The 18,707-nt window shown below is 41.3% G+C and overlaps 1 protein-coding gene across 1 annotated transcript; it reads right to left on the bottom strand.

Moving 5' to 3' along the window:
• Positions 1–10,562: 10,562 nt before the first annotated feature.
• KCTD12 (potassium channel tetramerization domain containing 12) lies at positions 10,563–13,251 on the bottom strand. The gene has a single exon (XM_040425343.1). The coding sequence runs from the start codon at positions 13,015–13,017 to the stop codon at positions 12,043–12,045; it is 975 nt and encodes a 324-aa protein (XP_040281277.1). The 5' UTR covers positions 13,018–13,251; the 3' UTR covers positions 10,563–12,042.
• Between the last annotated feature and the right edge of the window lie 5,456 nt (positions 13,252–18,707).

Below are 18,707 nucleotides of genomic sequence, written 5' to 3'. Positions count from 1 at the left end.
GTTTGACATGACCGATCCCTCATGAAGCCATGCTGATATGGCGTTATTTGCTCATTTTCATTTAGGTACTCCAAGATAGCATCTCTTAGAAAACCTTCAACCAGTTTACCCAGGACAGATGTTAAAGGGATTCTGTCACCTCGTTTTAGCCTATAGAGATGCAGACATGCATGGCTAGATCGCCGCTAGCATGTCCGCAATATACTTGTCCCATAGCGCTGTGTCCTTTTATTGTGTTTAAAAAAAGATTTTATAGATATGTAAATGAGCCTGGTAAGGAGCCCAAGGGGCTGTACTAACCTTCTTGGTGCCCAGCCACGCCCCCCTGTGAAGGAGCCCAGCACCGCCTGCGTCCTCCGAATCCCCTCCTTGCTCACAGTTAGATCGCCGTAATCTCGCGATGCACAATCTCGCGCATGCGCAGTTCCTTCCCTGAGGCTGATGCCAGCACAGGGAAGAAACACTATGCCGGCACTGCGCATGCGCGAGCTGGCGCATCGCGAGATTACGGCAATCAAACTGTGAGCAAGGAGGAGATTCGGAGGACGCAGGCGGTGCTGGGCTCCTTTACAGGGGTGTGTGGCTGGGCTCCAAGAAGGTTAGTACAGCCCCTTGGGCTCCTTACCAGGCTCATTTACATATCTATAAAATAATTTTTTTAACACAATAAAAAGACACAACGCTATGGGACAGGTATATTGCGGACATGCTAGCGGCGAACTAGCCGTGCATGTCCGCATCACTATAGGCTAAAACGAGGTGACAGAATCCCTTTAAACTTACCGGCCTATAGTTTCCAGGCTCTGTTTTTGGACCCTTTTTGAATATTGGCACCACATTTGCTATGCACCAATCCTGTGGAACACTCTCTGTCAGTATAGAGTCCTTAAAGGATAACTGTCATATTTAGACCCTAATTTCCATTTTCATATACGTAGTTACTAATAACATGATATTCCAGAATCAGTTACTATTAGACTGACTTACCCCATGTTTAATAAGATTCAGCCCTTAGCAACCAGTCTGCATAAAACTGCAATTTCACTATTCAGTTAAGATGGCCGCCACTGCCCTCACCCTGAGGCTAATCCCGCCTGCCCTCACTACCCACAATGCATTGAGCTCCTCACATGCACTAGCCAGTAACAATAGCCCCAAAAAGTGTCAGTAACCAGAGCCCTCCCCCCTAAAGGGTTAATCTCCTGCAGCACACAGGGGTCCTCTTACCACATGTTGCTCTTATTTATACACTGAGCAGATGGCAGATCTCCCTTCCCTGGTCTGCGCTGCTCCAACTCTGCATTCTCCAGCTCTGCTGAGTGAGGGAGCATCTGCCAAGCGCAGGGACAGGGAGAAGTGCACACAGCCCAGGCACTGTTATCAGCTGCTGGGGAGGACCTGGCTTTAATCATTTACTTACAGTCCCTGGCTGTTAGTAATGTGACCCTGCACGCTGCGCTCCGTCTATCAACAGATAGACGGACCATGCCTAGCAACCCTATTTTAAGCACAGGTAAAAATAGGAAGTACAGGGAACAAAAATGTGGAATTAAGGGGTAATTGAATACACAGTTGAAATAGGACCACCAAGGTGATATTAATCACCACAATCCAATACTCCAAAAAAAGAAAAAAAATACCACAGTTATCCTTTAAATATCAGAAATAAGGGTCTGGCTATGACATTACCTAATTCTCTTAGGATACGGGGGTGTATGCCATCTTGTTCTGGCGATTTGTCTATTTTATTCTTCTTTTCTTACTGGGTCAGACAGGGCACTTTTAATGGGGGATTTACTTTTACATTTTCTTCAGTGAATACAGCGGAGAAAAAATATTTAACAGCTTTGCTTTCTCCTCGTCGCTCTCTGAAACTCCCCCCTCATTACTCTGTAAAAGGGCCGACACCTTCAAATTTATACTTTTTACCATTTATATAATTGAAGAACATTTTAGGGTTAGTTTTACTCTCTTTGGCAATTAATCTCTCTGTTCCTAGTTTGGCTGCTTTTATTTGTCTTTTACATATTCTTTATTGACATGCTGCGGATTTAAAATCTGCACTGCAGGTCAGTTTATGCTGCAGATGTTTTTCTTAAAATCTCACATTGCTGGTACAGAAAAACCCTGCAGCCGCACGCAAATCCGCAACCCTGCGTGGACATGCTTTTATAGCTATGCTGTCTTCAAAATAGTTTTGGAGTTGAGGGGGAGCAAAACATATGGCTCTAGGCTTATGCCTCTGATCTTTTTAGATTCCAGCAACGCCTCTGACAGGGACATATCAGGGGTGACGTATGGTGATAGAGTATAACATAGAATAATGGAGCAACAAAGGGGATAGGGTATACTGTAACAATGGGTGACATAGGCTGACATAAAAAGGGGTGCATAGGGATTATAGGGTATAATGTGGTGATAGGGCATAACAGAGGGTGACAAGGAGTGACATAGGGTGATAGGAGATAGCAGGGTAACAGCAGTGACAGATGATGAAAGAGGAAAGTGGTGGATCAGAACAAAAATCCAGAATCATGAGCCCTGCACTGTAAACCAGCGGCAATTCTGCCATAGCCAGATCCATTCCTTGGGTGAATCCAAACAGGTTGGAATTATTGCATATCTTATCTATGGATTCCTGACAAAAGAATTTTCCATTTTTGCGTTTTTCTCTCCCTGTCTTCCTGGAGCCGTTACTTTTTTCTTTTTCCATTCACATAGCTTGTTTTTTGCACAACAAATTGTACTTTCTAATGGCACCATTTAATATTGCATTTACCGTAATTTAATATTGCATAGGATGTAGTGGGAAATTTGAAAAAAAAAATCAAATAGAACTGAAAAAAAAAACTAAATACCATCACAGTTTTATGTGTTTCTACAGCGTTCAGTATGCGGTAAAACTGACTTGTGCTCTTCATTGTCCAGGTCACAGTTATATAGATTTTCTTCCATTGTAATACTGGGGGGAAAAAAAATTAAATATGTTTTTTCTTTTTATTGCCCCCATAATTTTTTTTACATTTATGTTTACATGTGTGAGGGCTCATTTTTGCAGGACAATCTGTAGTTTTTGATAATACCTTTTTGGTGTGTGTATGACTTTATGATCCTTTTTATTCCATTTTTGGGGAGATAAAGGGGGGAACTAACTCTTCTTAGGGAGAGAGCACCTTAATCAGTGTGAGGAGACTTATAGGCCATACATGCTCCTCTGGAATTCTGGGAGGGAAGGGATGCAAATGAGCTCTTAACAAGCTTTTCCTCTAATGGCACCAGATGTAAGGCAGCTATCCTATAAGTCAATATTCAGCTCTTAAAATAAGCCTTGAGACATGGCTTGGATATTAAATAAGCCAGCACCTCATCTGCAGACAGCTGTTTCGGGGTGATTGCCCCTCATCAGTGCAGAGCAGAGAGTACTGGCTTAACTGGGTGAGAGGCCTGTGTTCCCCCCCCCCCCCCCCCCCCCCCCAAGGCTTATTTTAAGAGCTGAATATTGACTTATAGGATAGCTGCCTTCATGGTGATGAAAAACCAACAAATTGCCCATTTTTCGTTTTTTATCTATTACACCATTCAAAGTATGGGACTTTTGTTTAGTAGTATGGGCATTTTTGCACGCGGCAATGCCCATAATGTTATTTTTTAAAATTCTTTATTTATTTTGATTTTGGGGAAAGGGGGGGTTATTTTTTTATATTTTTAAAACTTTTTTTTCCATTAGATTGCAATTTGTATTGAGTAATGGGATTTTCACCATTATCCTACACAGAAATCGCTATATTACAATTCAGTGCTTGCACCTGCTGGCCTGAATTGTAATATACAAGTGATGAGCCTGGAAGCCTGCTACAGACTCGGGCTCATTACTCACATGGAATGCCTTCCCTGATCTTAACACGGGAGAGGCGTTCCTGCAGGCGAAACGCGCACTTCTGGGTTTCCGGCCTCTCACATGCCATGGTCACCTTTGACCATGGCATCTGAGGGGCTAAATTAGCTGCAAGTGTCTGCTGTATGTACAGCGAATGTCAGAAAGGGGTTAAGATTGTAAGCCATATCATAGGATCTGACTAAAAATAAAAATGTCTTGTACATGTATATTTGTACATATTCACTCCTGATCATTGTTGGCACCATACATGGGAATCATTATAACATGTGGTGAACACTGGAGTTTTTCTTTAAAATAACTGTTTTAGCTCGAAGGTTGTGTTCGTTTATATCTGTAGTTTAGAAATGTTAATGTCATGCCTCTTTTGCAAACACTGCAATGGAAACAGGAAGATGAGTAATGTAAACTATTTCACAGTTTAAACCACACATATGTAATGTGCTACCTGTAAGCTATAAAATCTATGACCCCGATCACTGGAACGCTGCAGCACTTCAAGCTAGGTACATTGCTGAATATAAATGAGCTCATAGGAGTAAATTGCTTTGCGTGTAGACAGCTTTGATGTTGATTACGAAGAGTTGATAAATGACAACATAATTCATAAATATCTAGAAAGCAACAGTCTCCTGAAATGTATGAGGCCCTGTTCACACTGGGAGCGAAAAGTAGGATTGGTAACATTCCAGGACAATCATAGCCAAACCACAGCTTCAATGTTAAAAAAAAAAAAAAAGGCAAAAATGATTCTGTAACCTTTGCAAAATTCCAACATGATTACATAACTCAACTTTTTGGATGGTCAAAGAGGGAAACTTATGCTTTATTGTGTGAAAGATCCATTTTTCCTGCATATCTATACATTTTAATAGTTTTCTTAGTGCACAATAAAACATCTGAATATAGAAATTTCTAAAATTCTAATTGCATCAAAAAATGTAATAATATACAAGGCAGGGTCTAATATACAGAGAGGAACCAGATAAACAGGTGAATCAATATTGTACTTGTCATATCAAAAGAGGGACATTTAAGGAGATAATAGGGACATAAATAGGGACTGTCCCTTCAAAAGAGGGACACTTGGGAGGTCTGTGGTTACATTTATTTCTATAGTCATAAAAATGCCTATGACTTTTTTTTCTCATAGGGAAATATTAAATTTAGTGGTAATCAGTATTTATCTGCAAGTTAGAGTTTAAATGTCAGTTTCCTGTCCTCTTTCCCAAATATGGTTACAAAAAACTCTAAATATGAACTTCGCCTTAAAGGGCATCTGTCACAACATAATACAATGTCAAAGGGTCAGCAGCTGTCCATCTGTGCTTGCAAGCAGAATCCCATGATGTCTCCTGGCATCTCCATATGTTCTGTCAATCCTTAGAAAAAACGTTTTATAATATGCAAATTTCCCCTAGGTGCAATGTGGGCGGTGCCGTTGCACCTCGTTACACCCAGAAGCTCCCCTCTCTGTCTTCTATGCCGTGCCCCACCACTGTGATGGACAGGACAGGCAGCCCCTGAAGCCTCGAGAGAACACATTCTGTATATGTGCAGTAAATGGATGGAGACCGCCGGGCAGATGGGCAATATTTCTGTATATCAGCTTAGATTCCAGTCAGCACATAAATTAATTTCACAGAGTCCTGATTGCAGCGTGTGGGGTGTAAACACTCTACTAGCCTGTGTCTCTCTGGATGAGATCTCACTATTTCTCTGCCACAGTGGAATAACTAGAACTGACTGAGCCCCACAGCAAATTTTTGAACGGGGCCCCTCAGCAACCCCCTTCTATTGTGCAACCTTCACTCCTGTGGCTAGTCAAGATAGATCTCTCAGACCAGGCCAGGCAGCCTCTCAGTCCATTTACTACATGTATATACTGTATGTCATGTCACAGTATCTACTGTCACTGCATAATACTGTTGAGGGGGCTCTGACAATAAAATCTTTCAGCCCTCCTGGGTGGGTCCCTTCTGAGCTCTTTGAGTAAGGCCTCTTGCACATTAACGTTTTTTTTTTTTCCGTTTCCATTCCTTTTTTGCGGATTCCGTTTGTGATCCGTAAGCGTAAGCATTCATTTCAATGGTTCCACACAAAAAAACGGAATGTACTCCGTATTCATTCCATTTCCGTATTTTCGTTTCGCTGAAAGATAGAACTTGTCCTATTATTGCCCGCAAATAACGATCTGTGGCTCCTTTCAAGTCGATGAGTCTGCACATCCGTAAGTCATCTGTTTTTTGCAGATCCATGCCCAATTTGCCCATGTGTATACTGTTAAAACACATTACTGTACATTACATTAATGATTAAAAATGTTATGTTTCTGTTTGCGATCTGCATACAACGTATCGCATACGGAAACCATACAGAGATATTTTGAAGAACTACGGAACAGAAACGAAAACACAACGGAAACTAAAAACGGAACAACAGATCCGTTGAAAACAGACCACAAAATACTGAAAAGCCATACGGTCGTGTGCAAGAGGCCTAAGGGCAATGTCCCATTGCTCCTAGAGGCCAATTTGCATATATTAAAATTTTATATTTCCTAGCAGTGCGGACACATATGAACATGGGACCAACACAGACTCCTTCAGCTGCCAAGCGCACATGCAACCGGTCAGCTATTTTTAAAGATACAAATCTGCTGACAGATGCCCTTTAAAGCCATTGTCTTGTTGGAAAGTAGTAAACCAGCCCAGTCTCAGGTCCAGAGCATTATGGATCAGGTTTTCATTAAGAATATTTCTGTACTTTACTCCATTCAGCTTTCCCTCAACCCCAACCAGTCTCCCTCTCACAGCTGCTGAAAAACACTCCCCACAGCATGATGCTGCCACCACCATGCTTCACTGTAGGGATGGTGTTAGGCACTGCATGGTTTCCTCCTAACACAGGGATGGCCAACCTGCGGCTCTCCAGCTGTTGCAAAACTACAACTCCCAGACTGCCTACAGCTATCAGCCTACAGCAGGGCATGGTGGAAATTGTAGTTTTACAACAGCTGGAGAGCCACAGGTTGGCCATCCCTGTCCTAAAATGTCTAGAATTGAGGCCAGAAAGTTCAATCTTGGTTTTATCAAACCAGAAGTTCTAGTTTCACATTCTGAGAGTCCTTTAGTTGTTTTGCTGCAAACTTTCATGTGTCTATTACTAAGGAGAGGCTTCTGGCCACTCTGCAATAAAACTCAGATTGGAAGAATGCTATAGTGACGATTGACCTTCTGGAAGTTTATCCATCTGCACACAGGTCTTTGGAGCTCAGACAGGCAGGGGTGCACCACCAATGAGGCCAGGTGAGGCGATCACCTTAGGCAGCACCAGGTAGGGGCAAGAGGGGGCTGCCGAAGGGCCATGGGATAAAGGGAAGGGGTTAGGTTAAGAAATTGGCATTAGGAGGGGGAGCACTGTTTCAGTTTTCGTCTCAGACAGCAGAAAGGCTAGGTGCACCCCTGCATACAGGTCGACCATTGGGTTCTTGGTCACCTCTCTTACCAAAGTCCTCCTCCCCCATTTACTTAGTTTGGTGGAGTGGCCAGCTAAGAGTCATGGTTTGTTTCCAGACTTCTATTAAGAAGTATGGAGGCCACTGTGCTCTTGAGAACTTTTTTAGTGCAGCAGAAATTGTTTTGTACCCCACTCCAAATCTGTGTCTTCACACAATAATGTCTCTACAGGCAGTTCTTTTCTCCTCGTAGCTTGTTTTTTGCTCTGATATGCAATGTCAGCTTTGACACCTTATACAGACAGTGATGTGTCTTTCCAAATCATGTCCAATCAACTGAATTTACCACAGATGGACTCAAAGATGATCAAGAGAAATTGGAGGTCCTCAGCGCTATATTCCAAGTGTCATAGCATAGGGTCTGAATATTTATGTCCATGCAAAATTCTACTTTTTCCTTTTTAATAAATTAGCAAGTTTAATAGCGGAAAACTTGATTTATTTTTTTTAGCACAGGGCTGCAAAATAACAAAACGTGAAAGGGTCTGAAGGCATTTTGAATGTATTTTCATCTGTCTGTGATGAAAATTAGATGACTGCTGAAAAGCGATCTATACAAAGCAAGAAGTGTCAGCATATTAATAGGCTATGTGGCGAAACTGCAGGATTTTAGTTTTTTTTTAAATATCAATAGTGACATTGACAATCCTTTCCATATGCATAATACAGCATCCAATTGAAATACCTCTGTATCTAACTGGGGTCACGAAGAAGTATCGTATGGTCCAACAGACTTGTTTGAGTGCCATATTATGTTTTTTCTAACATTTTTTACAGAGCTATAATACATTCATTTGCATGGTCCTTAAGGAAAGCACCATATGCAGTCTTATAGATTACTAGCATTTAAGAAAAATTACATCTTAAAACAAGAAAGAAGGTGTTTAATGTAAGAATATAATACATTTCATATTTGGCTTAGTTTATTTAAAATGAAAGCCTGCTGGTACAATTGCTGAATGCTTGTATAAACTATCCTATTAACATAAAATCCTGCTAGTTCTCTAGGGAAGCGTTACCGTACAATGCTCTCTGCGCTGTCTGACCTACTTCTAATAACCGACAGCACATCCTCCATCACAAAGAGACTGAAGGAGCCATAGATGCAATGTTGAACGCAACAGCAGAAAAGGCTGCAACAAGCATCCATTACTCTCGCTCATCCCATGCAAAATCAGCAGGTCCTGTTTGCTAGGCTTCATACCACGTGTGCCTTCTGTACCTTTTTTATACTGCAAAAAGGGTATGTGTGAAATACAGTTAGTATAGTTGCATGTTGCTGGCATCCATTTGAGAGATCCATGCTTTTAGTCGAAGTGAGTAATTTTTGCAAAGCTATCCATCTCAGAGGCTCCTGGCACAAACTCCCAACTGGTTCCTCTCTAGAAGGTCCACCATATAAAAGGGGTTGTCCAAAACCGACAACCCTTTTCAAAACGAAACCACCCATTAAATAGGAAACAAGTGCATTTACTAAACATTAGTACTTTATTAAAATTAGCAAGAGGACAAAAAAGTCAGCATCGACATATTGTATTAGGCCCATTTTTTTTAAAACATACTATAACCCCACGGTTGATAGCTGAGACATTTCCTTGTGCTACAGGAAAAGCGACATTTATTGGTATACACACAAAGAATAAGTAATTATTAATATTTTATGCCATCCAAGACTGTTTCTAACATTTCGGTCTATAAATGAAGTAAGAAATGAGATACATTAAGTACCTATTTTCCATGTATATATTGTGCAAGTCCTTTAAGCTAGTTATTTTACTTCTGTGCTAATATATGGTTAGAAAACTAAATGATTGCTGTAAGATGTTTTCTATATATATGTACATGGGCATTTATGTATCTAAATACAGGTTATTATGCTCTCTAATGCCTTTGCTGTTCAAGAAGCAGTCCACACAGAGAATGAATCTCCCTAACTGAGTTAGTAATGTGGTGACCAAGCAATGTACAAAGCAATATAGCTTTATTAGATTTTACATAATTCTACAAAATGTAGCTTTATTAGATCTTACATAATTCTACAAAATGTAGCTTTATTAGATTTTACATACTTCTACAAAATTGCTAGGGGTGGCTATAGACGAAATTGTGTCTGTCTGATCCTACTGGTCTGGCCATGTAGGGGGACATACTGGAGGAGATTTATCAAAACGGGTGAAAAGGAAAACTGGCCTAGTTGCCAATAGCAACCAATCAAAATGATACTTTTATTTTTCAAAGGAGCTTTGAAAGATTAAAAGTGGAATCTGATTGGTTGTAATTGGGTAGCTTATCCACAATTTTTCTGGCAAAACTTTTGATAAATCTCCCCCACTGAGGTTTCCTTCAAATCAGTTGCAATATTTCAGATCTCTGGGGGAACTTCCCCTTCTGACACCCTTAACACTTGTGGTGTTTTTTTGAGGAAAACTCAACACACATGGTGTCAATGAATCAGCTAGATGTCTGTGGCCACTTTTATGGATATTCCACGAGGTGATGATTATAGGGAATAGAATATTGATATGCTGTAGGTAAGTGATATTTGGCCTACAACTATTTGGCATAGAGATGAACTAAAACTCCAAACATGTTAAGAAAGCCATAACATAGTAAAGTGGGGCTAATTTTTAATAGCCTAGTATGGTACTATGCTACTTCGTACAAGTGAATGATTATACAGAAACATCTTTGTAGCCTATGATCATTTCATCATTTCCTCCTATGCAGTTAATTCTAAAGAAATATTTGGCAGTACTACTATAAATGATGTCTTATACTGGTTCCCTTAATCTTAAAATAACGATTCAAACCTGCACATTATGAAATAGCTTCAAAGAGTAAATCATCTTTATTGCTTCTTTGAACTTTTCATATTCTGACAGAAAATTAGACTATATATAGTGAGTTAATGAATTCAAAGAGTTCACATGACCACCCTGCCCAGCATATTACATAACGTAAAAGTGATACAACTTCACTGCTCAGCAGCTGGAAATAAAGGGACGAGTTTAATGTTTTATATTATTGCCAAAAATATGAAAACTAATTAAATTAATATGATGAGCAAAATCTTTGGTAAAGCCGTTGATGTCTGCCTGTTTAATCAAATAATGAATAGATATATCTATATCTATATATATATATATATATATATATATATATATACTGACTGGTAATAGCTGACTAATATACTATGTGCTTCTGTAGACAACAGGGAATCAGAGAGCATATCAAGTCAAGCTCAATGCGCATCAAGAGCTGCTGCAGTAAAAGGATTATAAATCATCTCTACTCCATTGCCTGAGAGTGTGCATGTGTATGTCTGTGTGCAATGAAACCACAGCAACATCTTCACTCATATGCACCTGGATGCACAGAAACTGATTTATTTTCACATTATTACCTTTAAGAAAACCGCCAGATTAAAAGAAAAACAGCAGATGCCTAGTAGAATCATGATTTATCATTTTTCAATCTATTGTAATAAACCAGGAAACAAAAGTGGCAAATACAGCAGGCTCCTGATCTGTATAGTGCCTTTTGTCCGTCCTAATTGGCTTCATGCACAATGTGAATGGAGCATATAAAGTGCACAACAAGGTTCAGATCAGTTAAGGGCAAAGGCCTTATGAAAATGTATTACTCACAGGCAGGCTGTTTACTTAGATAGTCCAGCAGTGTACTCGGTAAATAAGCCCTTTAATGATTTTGATTAATGTTGGAAAAGAATGCATCATAAAGCTAGAACACACTGAACCGACCGCCAGCAACATAAAAAAGTAACACACACAAGCCTGATACATTGGTAGATAACATAAATGCAGTTACGGTATTTTCCATGACTAACGGCCTTATCGAACACATAGAAAAAAAATCTGAAAACATAATAAATCAAGTCATAATATATACTTCTGCCCTCCAAGCTTAGGTCCATTACAATTCTAATCCCCATTGTCTTTCATAATGAAGGCAGTGCTGTTAGTACATGGATAAAGTAGAAAACAAAAAATTGCTGGATTAATAAATGGTTTAAAAGAGAAAATGAATCAGAATTTCATTAAGATCTTGCTAAAAGAACAAGTTTTTAAGCACTGATTACATTTTAATGTAATGGGAGGTTATCTGTGTATTTCATATAACTACACACTTATATTTTACTATTAAATACAGAATATGATTTTTAATAAGATTCATACTTACACATTCTCTACAGTCTCTATCTTTTCCCTGCATCCCCCCCTTACAAAAATATGAAGCAGTTGTGTGGTATTTTCTGCCCCTCACCTTCCTAACCTGAAAGATCTAATGGTTTGCTGACAAATTCCAGCAGTAATCAGTCAAGAAATGTTACTTTAAATTCTTTCTGCCTCTCTGATACAAGGAGACAGCTGATCTCTGACCGAGAAACAATGTTCTAAGAATACTTCAATACACTTAGGTCATAACTGGTAATGCGCAAATCTTCAGCATTTATGATTGCTGTGCTTGCCTAGAAAGTACATCTGTATCAACAAGAAGTTAATGCATTAGTTCTGCTTTCTTCCTTTGGTTGGAGTCTTTCTTTGTGGCTTGTGAAGGAAAGATATAACATAGGTATTATTTGTGCATCTTGGAATTTACTCAAAAGGTTTCAGTCTCTGCAGAAGACATATTCAGTGTAGCTGGTCCACACTTTGTCCTCACTCTGGTCATTGCTGGCAAATGCACATGTACCAGTGGAACTACATGCCACCATGTGAAAACCAGATTCAGACAACTTGTCGAAAGCTTGTTCCAGAAAGTTAAACTTGAGGTAGTACCTGGAAGTGTACCTCTCTGGGGGTCTATCAGGATCTCGACTTTCATTTAAGGTTTCTCCAAAAACTTCTTTAGCCAGAGATGTTTTGCCACAAACAGTAATACGGGCAACTCTTCGGAATTTGGCATCAGCTTGTGCTTCACGGCCTATAGTGTATGAACCTCTATAGCCAACTGTTATGTATCCAGATCTTTTGCCTTCAAGGGACTGGGAAGGAGTAAGTCTTGGAACTGAGGCAGGGCTGCAGGAAGAGGAGGCATTAAAACGATATGGATCTAATGTTGGGGAGGGCACCCCCGCTGCAGGAGAAGATGAGGCAGGAATGATGGCAGTGTCCAGGTCAGAATCTTGAGTGGCTGCTGGGGTGAGAAGCAAAGGTGGTTCTTCACCGCCTATGGAGCTGTCCTTACTGATACGCAGGGGACTGAGACGTTTCACTAGTTCAGGAAGCTGGAAGTGCTCTGCTTCTCTTTGTAGACGACTTCTTTCAGGAAAATAATCTGGCAAAACAAGCTGCAGATCTCGTAGATAATCCAAAATATAACGAAACAGGAAACCGTCCCTGTCCAGGAAGAAACGTCCTTTACTGTCCCGAGCCAGCTCTCCTGGTTTCTGTTGGGAAAACATACGCCAGAGTAGAGACTCTGGCACTGACACAAGAGTCGTGTGTCTAGTCACATATACCTGTCCCCCAACATTTAGTTCCACTATTTCTGGAAACAAAGGATCCATGGGTTTGCCCCCTGTGCAGATGCCACCTCCACCTCCGCCATTAGGTAATCCACGTGCACTGTCCGGTAAAGCCATGAAGGCTGGAAAGAGATAAATTTCTTGGTAATCTCTTTCCAGAAAAAATGAATTCAAGGGAGAGAAAATGCAAACAAAAGCAGGAGAAAACTAAGTACTTGAGGTGCTCCAGCAGTCGGCTTTACAGTGCATTTAGCGTCCCTCTCTGCAGGTTAGGTGCAAAAAGAAGCAGTAGCTCAGAACATACTGCCTTGTTTTCCTTTCTCTTCTCCCTGGGTTTCTGATTGAGGGAGCTGGCAGGGTCTGTGTTTTTATGTAGAATTGCACACTGGAGGCGTGGGAGGGAGGAGGGGAGGGAGATGGTGGAAGCACAGGCACAGCTGATCACATATATACAGAAAGGGGATGTGTGCACAGAATTTGCATGCTTTGCAGATGTAACTGATGTTTCCAGTACAGAAAACATGCACAGCTACAGTTCTCTCGTTTTCAGCTGTATGCACCACAGATCCAAGGGACAAGAAATGTGAAAAGTATTTTTTTCTGGTGATATTTATATAACAATATTTTAAATAAAACAATTACATCTTAAAGATGTTGTGTAAGAATGACGGGGGGGGGGGGGGAGGTGATTGACAAGCACCCCCACTTGGCCAGACCTGTAAAGAGAAGCTTACTTACCTGCTTCCCGACGCTAGCTCCCGACTCTTACTCCTCTCAGCCTGCGATGCTCTGCTGGGCTACCTCACTGAAAACATCTGGTTTGACACCCACAGCCTATCACTGTCCATGGCAGAGACCAGATCCCATTACATCATGCAACCATTTGTCATGACGTAAGGGGAGTCGGTCTCTCTGTAACATGCTGCCTGCAGATTGCACTGCATTTTCATGGTGAAAGGTTCGCTTTTAATGGACTGTCCATAGTTATGATATTTATTTTCAAACTCTCACAAACATAGACAGACTAGGAATCTGTCACATTGAAAATGCAGTCCTATCCGGGGGAGCATGGTATAGAGCAGGGGCAGATGAGCAGATTGATATACAGTCATGTGGGAAAAGGTTCAGTATAAGACTTCTGTGCTTCAGAGTCCAGTGGGCAGTACTGTTCTGCGTTTGACAACAATATCTGTATGCATACCAAGAAGGCTGTCTGTCACTGAACGGACCTCCCACTGGACTCCTGAGCTCAGAAAGAGCAGATATTTAAACAACTAATATCATATACAATATGCCTTGTGGAATGTATTATGTGGGGAGTATTGCAAATAAAATAGTATACATAGAAATAGTAGTATTCTGTGGGCACAGTGGTCTAATTATATACAGTATGCACTATGACTGGCATTATATGAGCACCATCACTAGTACTGATATATCAAAATTTTGGCTAGTATTACATTCCTTTCAGATCTAGCAGGGCAGTACTGAATTTTGGCCTGTGTCCCTCACTCTCGGAACGGCTGCCATAAGTCCCAACTTCTACTGTATTTGTATCCTCAGCAGGGAACCATCAGCTCCCTGTTCCACCACTTCCCTGCCATCCTGTGGTAGGTAGGTGTAATGCACTGATGTCATCACACCTGCTGTGTTTGTCCACAGATAGCATGGATTGGAGACAACAAATATGTACAGTATATATATTTTTCTCCCTTAAAGGGACACTGACAGGCCAAAACAGCATATATAGTTAGATATATCACATTACAGGTCTTATACAGTCTTTTAAAAGCATATAAGTATCCCCCCTGTCCACCTTATAAAGAGCGAAATATAAAGTTTTATAACCTGCTTCTTCGGTCAGCAATCTGCCCAAGGGGCGGCGTTTCATGTGAAAATGCGCCCAGCCAGCCTTCCCAACTGCCGTTCTTAAGCCCCGCCCAGCTCATCATTATTCACTTCGCTGGGCGGCGGCTAGAACTCTCCCCAGTCCCGATCCTGCGCCTGCGCAATTCAATCCTCCGGGCATCGTTCATGCCCAATCTTCTGCGCCTGCGCCCCGCCGTGCCGTTAGATCGCGCCTGCGTACACACACCAGCCTGCGTCTTCGAGAGGAAAAAAGTCCTTTAGGAAAAAAGCGCTGCTTAAACGTTGTTATAAAAACTGCCTGCTGTATGAAGAAACACGAGCTGATTGTGTGGTCTCAGGGATAGTTTTCAGTGCTGGAAATTCACAAGAGCAAAATCATATGTGTAACGACCCTAAAGGAGTATGATAATAGGTGTACATGGCCATTGATCATATGTCAGCAAAGCTAGGGAAGGAAAAAAATCAGCAATTGGAACTGGTGTCTATCAGGCATTTCATGAACCCCAAATTATATAATGAATTTGGAGCTTTTCTTTAAAAAAAAAAAATATGATATACAACAGGGCGAAAGTTTGTAAAGGGGAATCTAGTCAAAATAATCTCCAGATATGAGAAATAAACTTGATAAGATCACATTGAAGTTTGTGATGTTGGGCCACCATGGATTTTAACCATGAAAAAAGCTCTTTGTAGTGTTTCAGAGATTTCTGCTTCTGAAAATCTGATCATATCACATTCTGGATGCACTTTCTATCCAAGCATTACTCTATGAAGATGGAATTTTTCAAAATACCAACTGCATTACTTGAAATAAGTGGTAGCTGCATTTATACATGCAGCGTCCAGGCCGCAGGGGCAATATGTGAGTGTTGGTGGGCCGATGGGGGTAGTAGTAGTTTACTCAGTTCTGTAGAGCTCCCTGGACCGGCATGCAGTGAATGGAAGGACAGCACCAGTTCCTGCGGGGCACACTCTATTGTCCAGGGACTCCCACCAGATGGTGGTTGAGGTGCCTTTGGTGGTGGGGTTTTTAAGGTGCCGTGGAGGCAGGGTCCCTGGTGTTTATGACGCCAGCTTCATAAGGTGCAATGAGAGATAGTGACGAATAAGGACAGAGTCAGGAGTTGCTGAACAAACTGGAACTTTACTCTAATAATTGCCTTGAGGTAGTTATAATGCAGTAGAAGTGCTTTACTTCACAATAAAGAATGCTGAGCTGCAAATCCCAACAACAGGCTCGGTAGGGCTGGTTAATACAGGCTTAGGTTTTGCTGGTGTGGGAAAGATACTTTCTTTAGCTGTGGCTTCCCTCCAATAAACCAGACTTCAGGTACCTGGATCTTGATCAGAACTTTGCAACCAACAGGGCAGTCTCCGTAGCAGCAGGCATCAGTCTTCTGCTCCATTCTTTGGATAGGTTGCCTTTACACACAAAAGTCCACTTCGTCCCTGGCTGGAAAGTGGAACTACAGAAAAGATCCAGTAACCTTGGACTTGATACAGGTGACCAGCCTGTTGTAAGGAATTTTCAGCTATTACAGACAAAATTGACACTAGTGTGACATGACATTATAAAAGGTTTAGGGACTCACTTCTAACACGGAGTGGGACACTGCATACAAACAAATGAAATACAGAAATTGACTCGTATTTGGGTCTCACCATTTACAGTCCTTCCCAGCTTACAATTCTAACATGTTATAAAATAACATATGGAAATGATGCAAATGAAAAATACAATCTAACTTCAGGTTTACTAAGTCAAGTGACAACATAACACATACCAAAAGAAAGAAAAGTTCATAGGATAAAGGCATAAAGAAGCCTCTTTTCTTCTAAAGTAGCATACTGACGACCAGAGCCACTGTAAGGAACAAGGACAGAACTACATAGCCATAATGATTACTGTGTGTGTGTCATCTATTATGGCCCACGCCTCATCCCCCAGCTGTGCTCACCCCAGCAGGTACAGTGCACTGACAGCATCGAGCCTGCTCAGTAGAAGAGTGCAGGGGCCAAGGATCATTCCCCAGCTTGTGCACTCTCCTAATTTAATCATGCCTGCTGGGGAGAGCAGGATGTGCTCCGTTCACTGGGGGACTGGGGCTAGGAGAGGATTATGAATTTTTACCTTATTTACACCACAGGGACATAACTATTGTGAGGGGGGGGTACCAAAGGGTCATAACTGCTATGACGTGGAATAGGGGGCCATAACTACAGTGAGGGGGAACTAAGGGTCTATAACTATTGTGTGGGGGACTAAGAGACCATAACTACTGTGAGGGGGACTAAGGGGTCATAATTACTGTGTGGGAGCACTAAAGGGGCCATAACTACTGTGTGGGTGCACTAAGATAGAATACCTACTGTCTGGAGACCCTAGGAGGGCAGTCTTCTGTGTTTGGGCACTAAGGGTGATAACTATTATGTGGCACTAAGGGAACATTCTACTGTGTAAGAGCACTACTGGGGCATTTTACTGTGGGGGAACTAAGGGGGAATAACTACTGTGTGGGTGCACTAAGGGAGGCATAACTACTCTGTGGGGGCACTAATGGGGCATAACTACTGTGTGGGGGCACTAAAAGGGCATTCTGTTGTGTTAGGGTACTAAGGGAAATTCTACTGTTAAGGCAGCACTAATGGGTGTATAACTACAGAGGGGGGGGGACACTAAGGGGGCATAACTACAGTTTAGGGACACTAAGGGAGCATAACTATTCAGTTGGTGGGGGTTCTATGGCGACTGTGGGCAGTCTGACAAGCCATGGGAGGGCGGTTCTGGGGAAGTTGCTTTATGAAGAGGGGGTTCTGTTAAAAAAAATTAGCTATGAGGCTTAGCCTTTTCTAGTTACACCCCTGTTAAGGAACACTGAATCTACAAATATTAAGCGTAAACTGGAGCTACAGTAAACTTGACAACACTCTTTGTTCCTGAAAGTTTGCTCCTAAAATGAATAGTCCTGTAAAAACCACATTTATGTGACATATTGACATGTGACCGCTGCAAACAAAGGCAGCAGTGTTGATGTCGGATAAGAATAGTAGATGCTTTGAACTAGCAGGAGAGGCCGGAAAATCAACAGTAAGTGAATTTAAAGGGGGTGTCCGGTTTCCTATATTGATGACTAGAGATGAGCGAATCGAATCCCATGAAGTGGAATTCAATCCAAATTTCAGGATAAATTCAATTTGCCTCGAAGTCGAATTTCCTCGTGCTTCGTGGTGGCGAATCGATTTAACCTGAAATAGTGTAAAAAACAAAAAAACTTACCGCCTCCATTTGCTTGTGCTTGATTGAAGATCTCAGCCTAAATCTCGTGCCTGGTGACATATGATATCACCATGCTAGCTGGAGTGATGACATCATCTCGCGCCACGCGAGATTTCACGCCAAATCTTCAAGCAAGATGGCGGCGGCCGGCCAGTTGCGAGCAAATGGAGGCGGTAAGTTTGATTAAATATATTTTGTATGTTCATTTTACACAGTTTTTACACTATCGCAGCTCCCTGTCATTGCACCCGCTACTTACAAAAAAATGCGCTTCGTAACGAAGTTATTCGTCACAAAGCAAATTTTTTTTGTAAAATTTGGCGAATCAGCCGAATTGAACTTTTGAATAATTCGCTCATCTCTATTGATAGGTCTAACTCCTGGCCCCCCTGCCCAAGACTTATCTAGCTCGATCTGAACAGTATACTGTCCTCTTTTGGCCTACTTTACATAGTTTAGTATATTTTACCATGCGATCCCGCTACACAGTCATTAATAAATATGTTAAAAGATATATGTATGATATGATACCTCTAAGGTTATGTTCACATAATTTTTGGGCAATATATTCAATGTATTATTTAAAGAGTGCCATCTAAGGTATGCCCAACGTGTATACCTATACATTAGGAAATGTAAAAAAATACTGTGCTCTATACAT

Source organism: Bufo bufo, chromosome 3 (genome assembly GCF_905171765.1).
Source record: "Bufo bufo chromosome 3, aBufBuf1.1, whole genome shotgun sequence".
Lineage (NCBI taxonomy): Eukaryota > Metazoa > Chordata > Amphibia > Anura > Bufonidae > Bufo > Bufo bufo.
This window is presented reverse-complemented; position numbering and strand designations above follow the sequence as displayed.

Bases quoted from the DNA above. Each gene is read 5' to 3' on its own strand.
- KCTD12 (XM_040425343.1), bottom strand. From the start codon at position 13,017: ATGGCTTTACCGGACAGTGCACGTGGATTACCTAATGGCGGAGGTGGA.